The sequence below is a fragment of the Tigriopus californicus genome, chromosome 4 (genome assembly GCF_007210705.1).
Source record: "Tigriopus californicus strain San Diego chromosome 4, Tcal_SD_v2.1, whole genome shotgun sequence".
Lineage (NCBI taxonomy): Eukaryota > Metazoa > Arthropoda > Copepoda > Harpacticoida > Harpacticidae > Tigriopus > Tigriopus californicus.
The window spans coordinates 6,093,206-6,111,823 of NC_081443.1; the positions used below are offsets into that span (position 1 = coordinate 6,093,206).

General features: G+C 44.6%; 1 protein-coding gene across 1 annotated transcript in view; it reads left to right on the forward strand.

Moving 5' to 3' along the window:
* LOC131879434 (semaphorin-1A-like) overlaps window positions 1-18,618 on the forward strand; it is a 59,640-nt gene that overhangs the window by 13,022 nt on the left and 28,000 nt on the right. The window contains exon 2 of the mRNA XM_059225762.1: window positions 243-1,762. Coding sequence (XP_059081745.1) covers window positions 1,585-1,762 — 178 coding nt within the window. The 5' untranslated portion in view covers window positions 243-1,584. The remainder of the gene's footprint in view (window positions 1-242; window positions 1,763-18,618) is intronic.

The window sequence follows — 18,618 nt, forward strand, 5'->3', positions numbered from 1 at the left end:
GATTTCCAAAGTGTGTCTGATGTACTATCGAGCAGGAAATAATAGGTGGAAAATTGTCGACCAGGTCAAGTCAAAAGATCTTCCCCTGTCTTCCAAGAACTTAAGTTTTTGCCCTTCACATTTGGGCGCTTTTTGCTGTTCCCGGAATATTTCCTATTTCCCTGAGAGACATTTCTTTCGTTCCATGTGCTCTTCAAGCTCACTTTATCTGATTTGGTCTTCTCTCTTTTCTTATGCTGCAGATTTTTGTTAAAAAAGTCAAGGAGAATCCCGGAACACCGACGTTTGGAACAAAATCGAAGAAAGACAGAGGATAGCAGATTACCCTCAGCTTCCTTCTCATCTTCCTTCTCCTCCTCCGGCTCCTCCTTCTCTTTCTTCTCCTCCTCCTCCTCCTTCTCCTATGCACAAAATAGTACGTGGACAAGATGGACCGAGTTCATGTTCTTTCACTGCACTCGACGAAATGAAAGAACACAACCAGCTTACACTAAAACTTCAACAGACAACCAGAACCCCGGTCGGTAGACATAACCTCTGAGGCAAGAGGGAAAAAAAGCTGGAACTTGGTAAGAGGCTCCTCGGCTGCTGTCTGAGACTGAAAAAGAGGGGTTCCAAAGGAGCAAGGTCCAAAATTGACGACGTTACAACACGGCTGAAGCAAATCCATCTTACTTCATCCACCCGTCACCTCCAGACAACAACGTCAGGCAACAGTCACTGTCACAAACTCACCCTGATCCACCCACCCCAAAGTGGATCGCGGCACGCTTGGTTTCATTTGCCAAGAGTGAATGAGACGGTCTTATTGCGGAACTTGAGACAAAAAAACCTTATTGGAACACCAAGAGTCCTTCCCCGAAGATCGGGCTTGGCTCTGTGCTCATTTCCTCGGACTAGGAGGTGATACTCGAGGGAGTCAGTCGAGGATACTGGCCTCGTCCAGGAGCCGAAGCACATTCTCTAAATGAATGACTTGATCCCCCTTCCAAGCCATTTTCATCATTTCCAGTGTGCTCCCCGGCCTGGAAATATCTCGTGCTGCGTTCATCTGACGAACTCCGGGGATCCTTGACTATATTTTTTGACCACCCACAGGGTATCCCCACTTGGACTGGACGAGCACTGGATGAGGAGTGCATCCACCACCTCCTCCTACAACAACCCTGAGTAAGATTGAATAGCATTAGGGTTCATCTTTCCCCTCCAGCCAGCTTCGACGATGTCACAAACGGCCTACACTACCACCATTGAAGAAAGAGCCTAAAGACGAGAAGGACGAGATTGTGGCCGTATTCAATTTGAAACTTGGACCCTGACGTCAAGTGCTTGTACGTATTGTTGAGGCTGGGTGCCGAATCAGAACATGAAAAGTGCCTCAAGCTTCTCGTGGTCGAAGAAGACGAAAAACGAACCACACCAAGACTGTCTGCTTGTCATCCTGAACTTCTGGGAACGTTTGGGAAATTGTGGCTTTCAGTGATTTTTGTGCCCACTTCCGGACACCATCGATTTGGAACAACACGAATGGCAACAAAAGCAGAAAAGGCGAAAACGCACGGTTCCTCTCTAGCCCATTGAACCATGGAAGTGAAAATCGTTCTTAGCCACTTTGTGGCATTGCTGGCGGCCTTTTCCGCCCTTGGGCCAGTCGAGGCTGGAAACATAAACACAATGTCAGACTCTGACGGTGAATATGATCCCCTCAGAGCCGGAGAAAGGCCAAAGATGTTTGTGGACTATTTGAACGGCCCTTTGAAAGGTAAGATCTTTTCTTAATCTGCATAAAAAGAGGAAGGGGGGGGGGGCAAACAATAAGGAAAATAAATTCACGGTTTTGAGGCCATTCACCTGGAAAAGTGGCAGCTAGCGAAAAGGTCACAAGGATGACCAAGTTTCCTTTGAAATGCAAACTTAAAACTTGGTCATATTGGCAAACTTTATTCAAGTCAACAAATATTATTTTACGTGAGCAAATGGAGGTCAGCACGTGTCAGAAAACCTATCAAATCCGTCCAATGTGAGCCCTGAACCCCCATGTTTGTCATCCATCATAAATGTCATGTCGCTTGCCCATAAGTTCTAATGAAACGCCATGAAGCAATTGAACTTTTCTCATTCAACTAATCTGAATGCAAAAGTGGGCTAAACAACCCACCCACCTTGAAGACTATTGATTTTTTCCCGGCAAGCACGAATCCAAATTTAGCTATGCTCGCCTGGGTAATGGTTTTAGCCACTGAAATCCAAATTGGCCCTCGTGTGTTCCATTGTGTAGAATGGCAAAAGGGAGAGAAAGAAAGAAAGAGGCCAAAAGAGTTAGAAGCAAGAACTTTCTTTGTGTTGTCGTGACTTTGTTCCCCTGGAGTCTCGCTCAACCAGCAATGAATTATGGCCTGAATTCTTCGAAATAGCGTCTCCGCCCAGATTTTTTTTCTATCAAAAATCGTTTCTAGTAGACGGCAGAGAGCTAATCAAATATGTACTTACCTTGGGTCTAGAGCTCACTCTCCTCATGAATGTTCCCAAAAAGACTCCATGTGCGCAAGAAGATGCGTGAGACGTGTCATGTCGCAACAAGTCTGACCCAAGAAGAGCCTAAATGCCACTATATTCGTTAGTTTTGACTGACATCAAGACTTCCGAAGGAGCCGCAACTCCGCCCAATTCTCCAAACAAACCTGTCCAGCCCCCCAACTTGTGGCCTTAAGGCACTCTTGCATGTAACCAATTTGTTAATGTGCTTCTTCTGGCTGTTGTTTTCCCTTTCAAAAGGGCCCATTGTCCTTCCTAATGGGCAAGTCATCACCATCATTTCGTGTGTGTGTGTATATGTGTATGTATGTGAATGTGTACTATATGTGTTGTCGAATCACACTCCTAGAGTGGCTCACCAACCCCGCTATTCTTTAAGCGGTTCTCCTCGTTTTACCGGGTCCGTCGAAAACCACTGCTATCTTGTGTTTGCTCTCTGGTATGCAAACAAGCAAACTGGAACTTGCTCTGTACTAATCCAAACGATAGAGCAGGCTAGTTCTAGGACCATGTACTCGTATGTATATGTACATTATGTTTCAAGGCCTCATTTGTGTGGACACTGATGCGCGAGTCCAATAAAAGGCAAGCTGGAAATGGCCTATTGTTACACTGACAGTGCGAGACGATAGAAGGGAAAGAGGAACGGAAGCCAAAGGAAATGATGAATACATGGAACATCGTGATGAGGAAGGAACGATAATCTGTCAGTTCTGTGCTCAGAACCAATTTGAATGCCTATGCATAGATGAATGGAGCCTATAAATTAGAGTTTATTGCTAGTCCGGAAAACAAAAATGCACACATCCACGTGAATTTATTACTGTTCCGACAAATTCTCTCTTGGGAAGACCAACCCGGAAAGTTTCTCTCGCGGACGAAATTCCGAGCGCATGAAAAGTCATTCTTTATCGTGACAATGACTTTTTTCATCGCACCCAATTCTCAAAGGAATTTCAACTATTTGACAAAAGTTCCGAGATCTTCCGTACGGAAAAGTACGCATACGTACACTACACGGTGGGCCAGAAAATCCATCGATCCATGACTCTTCCTACCTTCCTGCCTTCCTTTCTAAGTCCAACCATCTTAAGCGTCTCGCCAGGTTCCTCATTCCTTTACCACCATTAATCAATTCTCACCCCATCAACTTTTTTAATAATCGCACGAACCAGGGATCACCCCTCGTGGCATCGTGGTATGCAGTCAAAGGGGGTGGATGAATGATTTCAAGCTGCCGTTCGTCAGGCACAAAGTGTCACTTCCATCCACAAACAAAGAGGCGTAATCAATTCTCCCTCAAATACCTAGCTCCAACGCGTACCGGGATCGAATTTTCCAATTTAGGTTTCCATTTTTTGCCTGAGTTGCGTTGGGTAAATGTGTCTCTGGTCGATTTGTGGCACTTTTCCTGTACTACGTACAGCGGGTTGTTTCCTTGACTCGGATTGGGTGGTGCATTGCTGTCAGGAAAGAGGGAATGAATGTAGTAGCTAGTGTACGTCGTATTCTTTCCCTTCCCCTTTCCTCCATGGAATTCGTGCTTCCCTCTGAAATTGACTTGTGCACGTGTGAATATAGTTCATGTACTACATGTATGTGTGTATACGAGTGTGGCTATAGCATTGCTTATGTTTGTTGTGCTGCCGTTGAAACTGTTATTCCCGGTTCTTTTAGTGCTTTTACTCACCCGTATCATACTGGGTTTGCACCCATATAAAACCATATTGTCACGGCACTTTGTCTTGAGAGTATGTGATTTCACTCTCACTTCTTCTGAAACCAATCGACTCTCCGGGTTTTAATGCTTCATTGAGTAAATTTAAACCAGTTTTGACTTGTCGTTGATGACAAGCACGATGTGGATGTTGATCCAATTGTAGTTCATTTTGCCAACCGCAAACATGTCACGTGTGGCATGTCATTTGCCATTTGTAAATCCTGGAATGCTTCTGCCGTGAACAAGTTATTATGCCATTGAACGGGAATGGTAGTATAATAGTGGCAAGTGATATTGTTGTTGTTGTTGTCGTCGTCGTCGTCAACGTTGACGTTGTTGTTCAAGTAATCTGGTGGCACCTTGGATGTCTCTGCTCCTCAGAGGCCTGACATAATCTCTGCTGAAAAGAGAACTGTTGTAGCTCTTCGACTTCTCTTGCCTTGTTAGACAACAAAGCCACTCAGAAACAGTGTACTCGGTTTAGTTCCAGCTGACGAACCAACACAAGGCTAGTAAAACAGTAGCGGCAGCCATCCATCCTTCTCGTCTTTTGGCTCAGCCAACCCCACCGCAACCACAACTGCTACGAATAGTATTGTCACTTTTCCTTTTTATATTCCTTTTCATGTGTCCCTGCTCTCTCTTTTTGACGACTTGTTCCACGGTTCCAATTTTGTGTGTTCCACACAACCCCTTGGCGTATGTACCTGCCATTGTTGTCCCTCCCCTTCTTGATCTGACTTGGTGGTCCCTTCCCATCAAATTAGATGGTACCCTCACAACTTCTGCCAAACCGGAGAGGGGGGAGGGAATTAGCCTGGGATCGATGAATCAGTCTTCCACCATGGGACAGACGATGTGTTTGCATCTTCGATTTCACTTTGACAAGTTTGATTGCATGTCTAAGAGCAGGAGCGCCCTTATTATTCAGTCTTGCTCAACATTGGTCGCCGAGCTTGGCAGACATGTAAGCCTGCGTATCGTTCAGTTGTTGTCCTCTGAGCTAAAGTTTGATCAATTTTGCCAATGGCGAGAAAAATAGCTTGCCAAGATAGTGGAACGTGAAAGAAGAGCTCGGTAGACTACTGTACTCCACCAGATTGTGGCAGGGGAAGCCTTTTGTGCACTTCTCACTTGATGGCCAGTCAAAACTTGACAACACCGAGTAAAAGTGAACACAGAACTTACATCCAACTAATTTTACCAGGAAATGGATTTGCAAATCTGGTCCAAGTTTGTAGTTGATATTGGATTGACGTTGGTTTCCCTCCTGGTTTGCTATGGCAATGAATACTGTACGGTACAATGCTGAAATTGCTTGGAAACCGTCAAAATGATGTGAAAAGGACATTCATAGCCTTGTTACGTAGAACATTTGTCTGCTATGAAGGCTATGACGATGGACCAAAGAGAAATCAGTCAGGCTGACAGGAAGACATGAAAGAAAGGGGGGAGAGCTTTGAATCTGAGAGGAAAATCCAATTTGCAATTTTCGAAACGTCTTGAGCATGGTTTGAAATGAAAAAGAGGGCAAAAAGTCAAAGAACAGAAGAGAGAAACGTGAATTGGGAAAGCAAAAGAGAAAGAAGTGTCGAAGATGGTGATTGGATTTACATGTGAATGGGAGAAAGAGAGAGTGGATAAGAGCACGGATACACACACCCTTGACATGAAAAGTGACAAATAGAATTTTCGATTCGCCAACTGCAAACACTCCGAAACTCGCACCTTGGCATTACCAATAGTACGAACGGGCATGGCATCTGGTTTGAAACTGAGCTACTTTATTGTGAATGCCATTACTATTCTCCCATTTTAACATAATTTTCTCTTCAGAATACCAGTGTTCCTCCAATCTAGCGGCAATACCCTTTTGACCAGGCACTTAAAGAAGAGTTTTTCATCCGAAAAGACAAACTTGAAGGCTGTTCACCATGTTTCAGTTTCTTTCTTTTTTTTGAGGCCCTTTTCCCTCTCTTGTACCTTCAAACTCAGTACCCACTCTCTTTCGAGGCCCCATTCACCATTTCTTCTAGGGTAGTATTCCAGGTTGAACTTTTTCGAGTTTCCTTCTTCTTCTTCTTCTTCTTCTTCTTCGAAATAGGTATTCTTGTCACACTCCTACGAGCAGCTGGGAAAGTCTTTCTTTCGTCTTCTTCTTGGTCCTCGGCTTCCCCTTTCCATGGCGAACCTTAGTTGCTGGGCTGGTTTGGCCTGAATGTTCCAGCAACCCCGGCCTTCTCCTCTTTCCCGTCCATGCTTGGAACATTCCTCCTGTTCTTCCTTCCGTAAGCAAACCACTGGCAGAAACCAATCTTGAGCATGGCATGATCAACCTCTAAACACGAACTGCGACTCATTGCATCTACGTACGAGTATGAGATCACTAGATCAAGATCCGGTTTATAAACAGATTGGTCTCTTGGAAAATTGGTCAACTTCATAAGCTGAAATAATTGGCAGTGATCCAGCAGCCCATTGCTTCAATCGAGGCCTGTGTGGGCCAATCTTAGATCGTAGAAGCTGGCGAAAGAGAAAGAGAGAAATCGAGACTAGCAGTCAGAGTAATAGAAGTGGAAATTTTCTTTAGTACATTGGAAAATAGTTTTCCCTTTTCAATTCCTTTGGCTACAGATGGTCCGGCCTGATGCAATTGTTACGACCATGGATCTGTGCCCTCGCCAAGCACTTCGAGAAGCACTTCACTTTTGCTAGCAAGGGCAAAAGGGTTTGTTGCCGGGCATGGGCCTTTTGTTTAGTTCAATACAGATGCAATCTTTGGTTTGTAGTCGATTTTATTGACTCCCTCACATGCCTCTTTCCACCTCTTAAAGAGAGCCTACCCACTCTTTTGGATTTGTTTCACTTGAAACAAGTTGGTGCAAGAGATTGGAACATTGACATGGCTCACCAGAGCCTCAAGTCAGCCTCGAGTTTGTCGCATGTTTCCTTCAATCACGCAAGAACTTCTGCCTTCATACTTCTATCAAAAACCAACTGCTCGGAGTAGTAGCAGTATCCTTATGACTTAATAGGTTTCTAGCATTAGTTCTCCATCGAAAGGGGATGAAAAGATATTTCAGTTCCTCCCTTCCAGTGTTTCCCCTTGCCTTTACAATTCACCCCCTGTGTATGTACTGTATGTCTCTGCTTTTATCTTGACTACTATTTATGTACTTTTACGTACTGCTACCCTACTACTCCGTGTCCTACAATAATGTGCATGGGAGTATTAGGTAAGTTTCGATCAACGATGGAGTCCCTCCCCAGGTTACAGGGTACCTTTTGCGAATGAAAGCTTGATCGTGCTGTCATTTGCATGTTCTCTGTTCCAACTTTGGCGGAAGGGGAGGGAGTTCCCATGGGGTGACAGGACAATTTGGAGCACCTGATCAGCTTCACATTATAACTTTACTTATGACTTTCGAGGAGAAAGCTTGTAGGAAAACTTGCAGAATTTCTGCGGGAGAATAGCTTCATAGAGTAGCAAGAGAAGAAGAGGGCCTGTGCCAGATTCATTTTTGGACCATTCCCACAGTCTGAGACACAAATTGGACGAGCAACGAGACGAACGGACGTCGAGCCAAAGCCCTAATTAGAGCCGTTGCTACCCCGGCCAAAACTCGTCTCGGGTTCTGAGCCGAGCCGAGGTTTGGCCACCACTCTAACGTGGTTTTTTAAGCGGCACGAGAGGGACCGACATTCCATTTCATGTCACACAATCAGTTTGAAGGCATCGAGAAAGTTGTTTCACTCTCGCTACAATGAGCCCATCATCCAAGGGCTTGTTTTGGTTCTTGCATACCCTTGAAAATCAAAAATATGCGGGCTTGAAGCCAACAGAGTCGCTCTGGGGAAGTGTGGATCAAGGAATGATTCGGCCCTTCCAACGAGTCGTGCCATGAATTCCGACTCCCCTGCTCACTCTTGCATGAGCCAAATTTGAAAACGGCTCAACGAGTTTCGATTACTTAGTCTTGCTTCGTTCCACTCATAGATCTGAGAAGCTAGCAGATGGATGAATGAATGCGAAGTGGTTGCTCACTCTTTCTCTGGGACCAACTTAAGACGAAAAAAAAACGTTCCATAGTTGTTCCACACGCGATAAGTGATTAAAATCTCTTCAGGAAATGAGAGCCTAGCTTTAATTGATCAGGAGGAGATCAAGACTCGCGGCGATTACAATGTTATTCCACCCTTCAAAGACTCTTAGACATGACGTAACCACCAGTGTCATGTCTATTATGTCAGATTGCTGGATGGAATGAGTAGATAGCATGCATGCTTTTTAGGATCGAGTCGATTCTGCGTTTGAAGACGAGAGAGGAGGAGGCCCACCAAGCACCAACACTGCTAACGTAGCTCCCTCAAGAAGTGAAGCCGGAGGTTCAGTTAAATGCGATTGGCAGTTTCTTTCAACTTGGCATCCAAAGTTGGGATTAAAATATTCTCCACTTCGTTTGAAACTTTCTAATTGATATACGATCCGTCTGGAGTTCGCTTGATCCAAGAAGGCGAACGAGTCAGTCACAGTGGACCATCTGGCAAAGAGAAATTATGCGAGGGTGCCTTCAAAGCAGCAGAAGAAGCAGAAGAACAAGAAGACCCAGAAGCAGAAAAAGCAAGTTCAATTTTCCTCGCACACTTGAACTTAAATCGAGTTTCATATCTCGTTCCGCATCTTGCCTCTTCCAGTGTTCGTCCTCTCTTTATTTGGCTAATTCTGGAGCTGCCAAGAAAGCAGTCTTATAAATATATGAATCCAGTTCATTATGGCTGCTTTGAAATGGACACTTGGCACAATGTACTGTACAGAGAATTCATGAGATCTACCTACATATGAAGGCTACTGCCCGGAGAAGCGCCATCATCAGATCAGTAAATGTGCCTTTGTTGGACTGTTGCAGAAGTTTTCCCAGGACCAAATGTGTGCCAGGGATAGGTGCGGAATGGAGTGCTCCGAACCTCCTGTCTATGAAAGTCATCGCACCAGAGAGAGAGAGAGAGCGGGCAAGAATGAAAGTGAGGGAGAAAGAGAAAGATCGACCGTAAGGGATCCTCATCCTCTGAACGAAGTGGAACAGGACTAATTCCAACTTTTGGCTTTGGTCCAACATCCCTTGTTCGCCTCAGAGCTTTCATCTAAAACCTTCTGGACTCGCTGTGTATGAACACTCAGATTTAGAACGAGGTTTCCGGCTCATTGGAATAAATTTGGCTCCATATTGCTTGTGAATTAACGAGATCCCCCTGCAAGCAAATGCTAAAAAAAGACACGTTAGGAAATATTTAAGAGCAAAAACAGTCCTTGGCAAGAGTGAGATGGAGAACCCCTGAAGTAAATTCCCGGTTGCGCTAGATCTTTATCCTGGATCAGAAAACTTTTTGCTCCTTACTCATTACCCTTATCGTCAAGGCCATACATCGCTAAAATGAGACCATTTTCGTTGGTCCAATGGCTCCAAAATGGGCTCCAGGCATTCATCAAAGGCCGTGTGCAATATTGCCCTTACAGTATATTTAGTAGGTGGTATGTCCCCTCGGTCTTCTTCGCTCATGCATGTATGAGAATGGAAGCAGGCCAGTAAGCAACCAGGCAACCAGGCAACCACTCAACCAGTCAACCAGCCTCCCTTCTTTCCTTCCAGCTACACTACTAGTACAGTATAGCTCCTCCGTAAACGAGCCCCTCGCCGTTCCTGGTGGTTCACATTTTTGTGTGGCTTTACTGATTGAAGAGCGATAGTCGGAGCTTTTATCGCCAAAAAGAGATCCTCCATGTCTCATAAACTTGTGGCACCAATGCCAAAAACGTGCACATTTTTTTTCAGCCATACATTGGAACAACAGAAGGAAAGTAGAGGTCCACCCTTAAGTATTGCCCACACAAACAGGCTCGTTCCTGGCCAACGGACCAAAAGTGAATTAGCTAGAACCAAAAATATGTCGTTGTAATACGAACATCAGGTTGAGGTCATATTTGAGGGCGGAAGGCCGTATCCGACCTTGGAATCAGGTTTTTCCCTCAAAACTTCAAAGAACTTCAAAGCAACTTTGATAAGATTGATCGGTATTGAGCTTTGCCTCCAGCCGTGGACCAAAGAACTGCTTGACTTTTCTACTCTACGTAGCTGGCTGGCCTGGGCTAAACTACTACCCTAAAGTCCCTTCCAATGAAATTGGACCCTTCAATACCATGAACATACTTAAACTAGCGTCCACTCCCAGTTGCTCCCAAAATGAGCTTCCCTAAAAACTTCTCATTCTTCGGAAATCGCTTGCAAACGATTCATTGACATTACAACCAATATTTGGTCTCACTGGCACCTCTTGGTTTTTGAAGAATAAACACCGATTAAAATTGGGAGCCGTAAATAGAATTGACTTTCTTCAATCTATTTTCGCAAGTCTCAAATGTTTTTGCTTTCTTGCTAACCCAACGTGTCAATTATTGTTTTGGTGTCCCATTGGAATACAAAATATTGTTTTGCTTCCCATGGAGCGATTAACATTGAAAAAGTAAAAAAGAAAGAATCCTTAGACATTCGTCGAGAAAAATAAGTTCATACAGAAAGATGGTTCCTCAAAACTCATTCTTAGTATGAACTATATACATCCGAAGAGTCGGGGCTGTTTTTTTTTCTTCTTAATATCTCAAGGGATAGAGCTCTTCCAAAATTTTCAAAGCCATGTTTAATTAATTCTGTTTGAAAAGATCCACCAAAGAAAACCCGTAGAAGACCAAGATGAAAGGGTCTCAAACTAAAAAAAAGTGACAGAAAAATATTGTCAGCTCGTCGTAGAGGGCAAGAGATAAGTCGAAACCAAGTTGTATTTGTATTAGATCTCAGTTCCCTCTATGATACAATAAGGAAAGTATTCGCCTGTACTCATAATAGGACATTCCACCCATTCCACATAAAGAAACAAAGGACGAAAAGAACTGAAACTTTTTCCTACCAACTACTCACAAGGGGGATAGATTCCTTTGGGGAGGAAGCAAGCTAGAGGGTAGATGGGTGGCTAATATGCTTGGCAAAAAAGTGGGGTGGGCGAATTTTTCAGATATTGCTCGACATTTAAGAGCTTCTCATATTAACCTTTTACCCAACTTGGGGACTCCAAATTCGTCTTGGTCTTATGGGGCGCCAAAAGGGAAACGGATATTGGAGTGTGCTTGGATAAACGAGATAACAAAATGGAAACATAATGCATTCATTAGCCATGGCCATCTCCCTTGGCTCCCCTCTTTCTCCCTCCCTTTACACCTTTTAGGCTTAAGACAAAAAAAAAGAAGATCTCCCCGAGAAGCAAACTTTTCTTCCAGGTAAGATTGTAATTTGCAACCTAGCTCAAGTGCATTTCCATTTCCGTGTAAAAGGAGTCAGTTCTGCATTTGGATGCATTTCCGTAGAAAATGGCATCTTCGATTAGAATTTCAAATTCGTGTCGGAGAACAAAAACTGCGTCAAAAGGACGACTTCCCCACTCGAGAGCCGGATAATCTTGGCCAATGATCCACAATAAATGAGCGAGACCTGAAAAGGGATGTTCCACAGATTGGTAAAATGGCCGTCCAACCTGCAGCGTAAATATATTGACTAGTATGGTGAAAAAAATAATATCCATGCGACATCCCCAATCATTTGGCGACCATCTACACCTGCAGTAATAAAGCTGCAGATTTGCTATGTCACCCTGTTAACCTCTAAGAACTCTCTTTTAACGTCCTCTGATGTTGCTTTATTCGGAAAAATCTTTAGATTTCATTCATATTTTTTGGAAGATTTGGAAGTTCTTCCACCGGTTTACTCTTCCAAAGCAAGGTTTTTTTAGTAATGGTTGCTAGCACCGCCTGCCTCCAAACGCAATATTGGAGCTCGTTTGAGGCAAAAGTGATTGTCACTTTTGGTTTGGTGCCTCTTGCCACAACCATGTTGTCACATATGGTTGTTGGTAGTTGGTAATGAGAGTGTACTCGTGGTACAAAGGGCGCCTGGCCACCGGCCTATGTATGGTTGGTGTTGACGCACCGCCATGTAGACCATCGGATTCTGGCTAAGACCTTCCAAAAGATGAGGAGGAGGAGAGCTCTTCACTTTTCTGTATTGAAAAGAGAGAGTGAGGAAATGGACATCTTGAGAGAGGAAAGTTTTCTTTAGAATGTCTTTCCCGTGTTGGAGCAGAGGCAACATAAAATATTATTCATTTCACTTGAGCCTCCTGGAACACAATTTTCCCATCATGTCATCATGACCATCCTTCCACACTCCGCTTTTGCATTGTCACCCGAGGAGAAAAAGGTAGAAACATTTTGGGTGGTCATGTTTGGTCGACCATTTTTCTTTCGTCTTCAAAGGCCTCCAAACGAGTGCCTACCCACAAATAAGGTTTGTTGCACGACACTTTGGGTCATTGGGGATGGTGGGGATGGTGGGGATGGCGGGCCTGCAGTTGGCTGGGTCTGAATACCTGCTGACACAATGGATGCCATCACTCGTCATCTTCAATGTTGGTTACGCCCTAGTTCGCACGGACAAGAGAGTGAGAGACAGAGAGACACAGAGAATGCGAGAGAGATGCAAAATGGTCGTGAGACGTTTTGGTCAACTCCTCTCGAGCTTCGAGTTACCAATTCAGTTTCATATTCGTTCACGTGTGCCTTTCAAACATGGTAGATCTCCCTTGAACCAGCCAAACCAGCCAGGCAGGCCGTTCCCAAGCAAAGACCAAACGTCAGGCAGTGACGCACATGGCTTTCACGTCTGTTAGGTGGATGGAGTTGCTTGGTTAGCGACTAGTTACTAGCGACTAGCTACTAGCTGGTGGCGACCTCGCTCACTACCTCGTTCTACAGACTGGATGGGTGGGACGGGCATTGCAAAATGAAGAGAAATCGTCCCTTAGTCGAGGAAAATTCCGGAGAACCAGAGAGAAATGGACAAGCTACGGTCTGTGATGGCTGGAAGGCTTTTGCTTTGGAAGTTCCCAGGGTTAATTGTTATAGGATAACCACAACATTGCAATCTAATGATGTTCTGCAGTCTTTCCTCAGGTTTCAATTAACCCAATTCCCGCACACAATATCTTTTTCCAGTCGGTTACCACGGATATTGATTAACATTCCTCAGGCTTACTTGGTTGGGTCCGACCTGAAGAGACAGCAGACCTTTCTATGGAATATATCCTACATATCCTATATGTAGAGTAAGGGAATCCGAGAAGTCATTGGAACTCCCAACTAACTTGAGACTCGACTACCACACAATATGCTCTTGGCGGATAAGATCAAGATTACACTTGGAAGTAATTTGTCCGGTGTTATTTTGGGTGCCGCCGGAGGAACACCACCGGCAACAACAATAGCAATCAGGCGGAGGCTTCCATACCTCCCTCCTTCCCTTCCTTCACTCAGTTAGAGCGAGGTAAACCGCAAGTCCATGTCATCCTTATGGCAACGCCCATTTTAATGCGCTTGATTTGCGGCCACTCACCCTGAGGTAAATCAGACACTGGGATGAGCCTTTCATGAACGTATGTACGTACGTACATTTGTAGAACTGGAACGGACGAAGGACATGGGCAATTGAAGGATGGGATCTTTTGCGTGTCATTTGTCAAGCTTCATCTACATAAGGATCATGATCCATATCCAACTTGCGCGTATCAGAGCAAGCAAATGGTTCTTTCGAAGGTCAAGCCTTGGTGTGGTTGGTGCATGATAAACGTAATAAACCCGGTGTTATTGCTTCTTCCGAGGCTCATTTCCCAAGCCCCCTTTCTGGTCTATTTACTGGAGTTTGGCCCCATCCAATCTCAAGAAATGCCTTTCGTCCCTCACTCAGAGCCAAAAAAAGAGAGGAATTCGGGTGGATAACGATCGATAAAAAGGCCAACTTTGTCTTCCTGAAGTCTTCCTGGATTACCGGGAAGCTGTCGTCCTTTCGGGACGGATCAAGTAAGGAGGGACATGTCCGGCATTGTAGAAAACAGCTGCGGTTAACGCAGCTGTTTGTTTCTCCACGAAGAACCTCACTCAATTCTTTTCCATCCACATTTTTCTTTATGCCCTCCTGAAGGCCCCATGAGTCATTGTATTGACTAACCTTGCTCAAGGTGCTCAATCTCGTTCCATCACTCAATCATGATAGTCTTATTGAAAAATGCGGAACTTCTCTGTCTCCTTTAGTTCTGCTGAACTTATGAAATATTAGACTTTTTTCCCTTGGGATGAGACTTACCCGTCGTTTCATTTCAAATGTATATTGGTTCAGGCCCAGAGCTTTATTCTGAAGTTCAATGCACGTACAATCAATCTTAGTGATTAAAATGAAAAGAAACAACTCATTACTATTTTAAGAGTTCATGACGGTCTTCTTCATTGGTGGCTTCTTGACTTTTACATGTCTTCATTCAACGAAAATGTTCGAAGTGCAGAGCAACGCTTTTTTGTATTTTTGCATATGATATGCCCATTAGTTCGAAGAGACATCAGCCATTCACAGTTTGTCATATTGGTTGATGTTCGTGACTGTTTTCGTTTTGAAATGTGACAGAACATCTCTACTTTCTCTCCCTCACTGTCTCTCCTCCTTCTCTTTCTTCCTCTCTCATGATAAACTGTCAGACTCGATTCGGCCTTGCCCCTACGTATGTACTGCTAACCACCGAGATCAAAGCAACATCAGAAACACATCAAAGCAAGTACGAACCCCTCACAGTAAACGTGAAAAAGCTCTTAGCATTAGCTCTTGAGATATTTACTAGATATTTACGTGTGATGATCCTCTTGAACGAGGGCCTCTTATCTGAGAGTGTTACATACTTATCTTGCATTACATTTATGAACGTGTTGGAAATGTTCTCAATTCCACCGTCTGTCTCGTTGAGATGTATATTTGTCCCTCGTAAAGGATGCCAACTTCCATTTGGCATGAGATTGATGATTTTCGGAATCTCAGTCTGTGACTTGAGAAGAGGGGACTCTCTTTTTGGATTTGTGAAGGGGACGGGGGGGGGCATCTGAAACACTCAGAATGGTTTAAGAAAGAGAGCCGAATGAATACTATGTACTATGTACTATGTATGCTGTAAGAGGGATGGTCATGATGCCATGAATTTGAATGCTGCCCATGTTTCTTTTACATTCAGCATTTTTATTGTATTACTTGAAGCCATGGACCAGTATGTAGAAAGGGGAATGCGATGGTCGATGTGAAGACCCCCACTAGAATATCTCAGGCTTCATTTTTGCTCGCATCCAACAAATAATGGAGGCAATGACACGCGGCGACAGAGTTTCGAACTCATTTCTGGTCATTTGTCTTGTCGCTTTGGCTTCAAGCTTGAAGCCTCCTTGTCAGCAAAGGGGTGCTCGGGACAAACACCATCATCACCGCCACCACCACCAACACGACGAGTAATGTCAATGGCACCAACTCTATGCTCTTCTCTCTTCTCCTTCCTTCCCTTCCCTTCGCTTCCCTCTCTCTCTCTCTTTCGCGTTCGGATGGTGGGACGAGCGACCAAACGACGTCTTGGAACCGCCAGAAGAAAAAAGCTTTGGAACACGCTTCTCTTTAAAGGCATAATGAAATGGAACAAGCAAATGAGGGTAGTGAATGGCAAAGAGAACAATGGCGAAACACTGCGCAAGTAATGAGGAAATGTCATTGGACTTGTTTATCAAAGGGGGCACCAGGATCGATGTGGCCATCACGGCGCCAGAGGAATTGGAACCGTAATGAGGCAATTGTTCCAGTTTTATGTAAGTGCTGAGATCAGAAACCAAGCCTTCTCGGTCTTTGTTGATACGTATACCAAAGACCGAGAGGCGAGAGAGGCACGGTAAAACGACGAATCCTCCATGTTCCATAAACCTGTGTGGCACACGTGAACATGCCATAGCTACGGTCCTTCATCCACCTAGCTTTGCGAGTCCTTGGATTCTTCGCTTTTCGAAGCCTCTTGGACTCTCCATTTATTGACATCCTCCTCGGTCATTGATCCAAATTTAGGAGAAGGAGGTGGAAGTGGAGGGCCCATTGAATCTCCCCTCTCGCCCTCATCGCCCTGCTCCCCTTAAGGAGGAAAAAGGGGGTGTATTCGTACTACATTTCACGGGAGAAGCTCCTTCATGAAGGGTTTGCATGATATCTATCAAAATATTGCTTCCGATAACAATAGAAATGGTCCATCGGAAAACTTTCTCTCCACGGGGTCCAAAAAGGGTTCACAAGGAGCTCGTGGGTTGTACAAAAATATAATTCACTCCCATGTGCTCCACTCGAGCCCTAACTCGCTTGGCTTTGTTTTGATACCCAAAACAGAAGTTGGTTCGCTTCGTTGTTATACGCATCTACGTAGAAGGGTGGGTCTCCTTTGTTTTCTTTGGATCACCCTTTGGTCGACATACAAAATATAGAGACGGAGAGAACAATGCCATGAGGGATGAATGACAGTGGGAGGAGATACAAGTCCAAGTACGAGTATTATCGCGATTCTCGGGGCATCCATCCAATCATCAATTCACCCCCAAACCCACGGTAATGAGCCCAGAATGATGCCTCTATGAAAAGTATACTTCCAGACAAAATGGTGCCTTNGACGGAGAGAACAATGCCATGAGGGATGAATGACAGTGGGAGGAGATACAAGTCCAAGTACGAGTATTATCGCGATTCTCGGGGCATCCATCCAATTATCAATTCACCCCCAAACCCACGGTAATGAGCCCAGAAGGATGCCTCTATGAAAAGTATACTTCCAGACAAAATGGTGCCTTAGCGTTTTGGATGGAGTGGGCCCTGGTGCGTCACACACACAGAGCCCATCATTAGTTGGAAGCACTGGCTTAAGGAACGGCCTTGTTGGTTGGCAGGCCTTCCGTGATTTGCATAACAATGTCTTTTTGGCAAGAGAGTAGTGCTAGTAATAATATTCAGTGAGGTTTTTTTTCTCGACCATTGCATTGGTTTGTTGTTAATAATCAAGTTTCTTAAGGAGTATGATATGAAACCAGTAAGTCATCGCCATGTACTTTCCATCCTCAATGAACTTGCCTCATATTAATTTGGCTTGATGGCCTTGCTCTTTCCGAGGGAGTCTCCTTCGCCTGCATTTGTACAACTATATGTGTACACTTGGCAACCCCGATGTCATCTTCTACAGTGCGATAACAATGTTGCATTTCGTAGTGTATCCTTTCCTGGACGGTGGTGACCAGGTTGTTTTAGTGATCAGAGCCGAGCCACTCCGTACCCTAAACTTTTTGAGGTGCAAGGGAAAGTTTTTGAGCCTCTGATGGAACCTGCAGACCTGCCCACTGTGGACTCGTTGGTGGTTGGGTGGTTCGTTCACTATGGTCTGAGTAGCCCTAGAAACGAATCCCTGCCAACTCTTTGGGGAGAGGACAGGAAACTTTTTGAAACATCACTAGCTAGCTTTCCTACTAGCTGGGGGGGTGCGGGTGGTTATGGAACCCGCATCTCTTTGAGATGAAACTATCCATTACTTGCGTGTCCTTTCTGGCATCAGACGCTCACCCTCATTTCAAGATAGCTTGGCCAAGGCACAAGTTGTACCATGATCATGACTGAGCCAGTGTGCGGTATGCTAACGTACGTTCTACCTTTGCTTTCCCAAAGACTCAACCTGACTGGCGGTTTTGGATGCAATTAACAAAAGAGTCTTCCTAATACCACTAACCCACTGAAAAGCAGTTGGGGCATCGGTTCGCCCTACAACCGCAAATTTAATCTCAGGTGACCCAGAAAGGAGTAGCTTCTTTACTTTCAGTATGTCAATATTGTGCACCAAGTACGAACAAGACTACTGTTCTAAAGTGAGGCAAGAAACTTTTTTCAAGCGCCAACTTGGAGAAACATTACGTGGATTACTTTTCGGTTGCGTTCCCAAACATGGAAAATGGATGCCCATCATTGCAATAGCACTGGGGTGAAACAGGTTTATGTCTTTTTTTAAGTGCAGAAGGCGCCACTTTGCGGTTGCGTTCCCAAACATGGAAAATGGATGCCCATCATTGCAATAGCACTGGGGTGAAGCAGGTTTATGTCTTTTTTTAAGTGCAGAAGGCGCCACTTTGCGGGGTGTTGTGTTGAGCTGATCTATTCTGAGTGTCGTTTTGTTTGATTAGGTCTGATCCATTGTGTTGACTCCAATTTTCTTCTGCCACTATATTTGATTGGATCAATCGGCGGGGGCCTCACTCCCGCCGCTAAAAGTTCGAGACTGGGGCACAAAAGAGAGGATTTTATTTTAGTACAATATTGAAAGCAAACACAAAAGAACGGCTTGATTGATTCTTCGACCACTGAGCCATTCTTTAATTCAATCTCAATCTC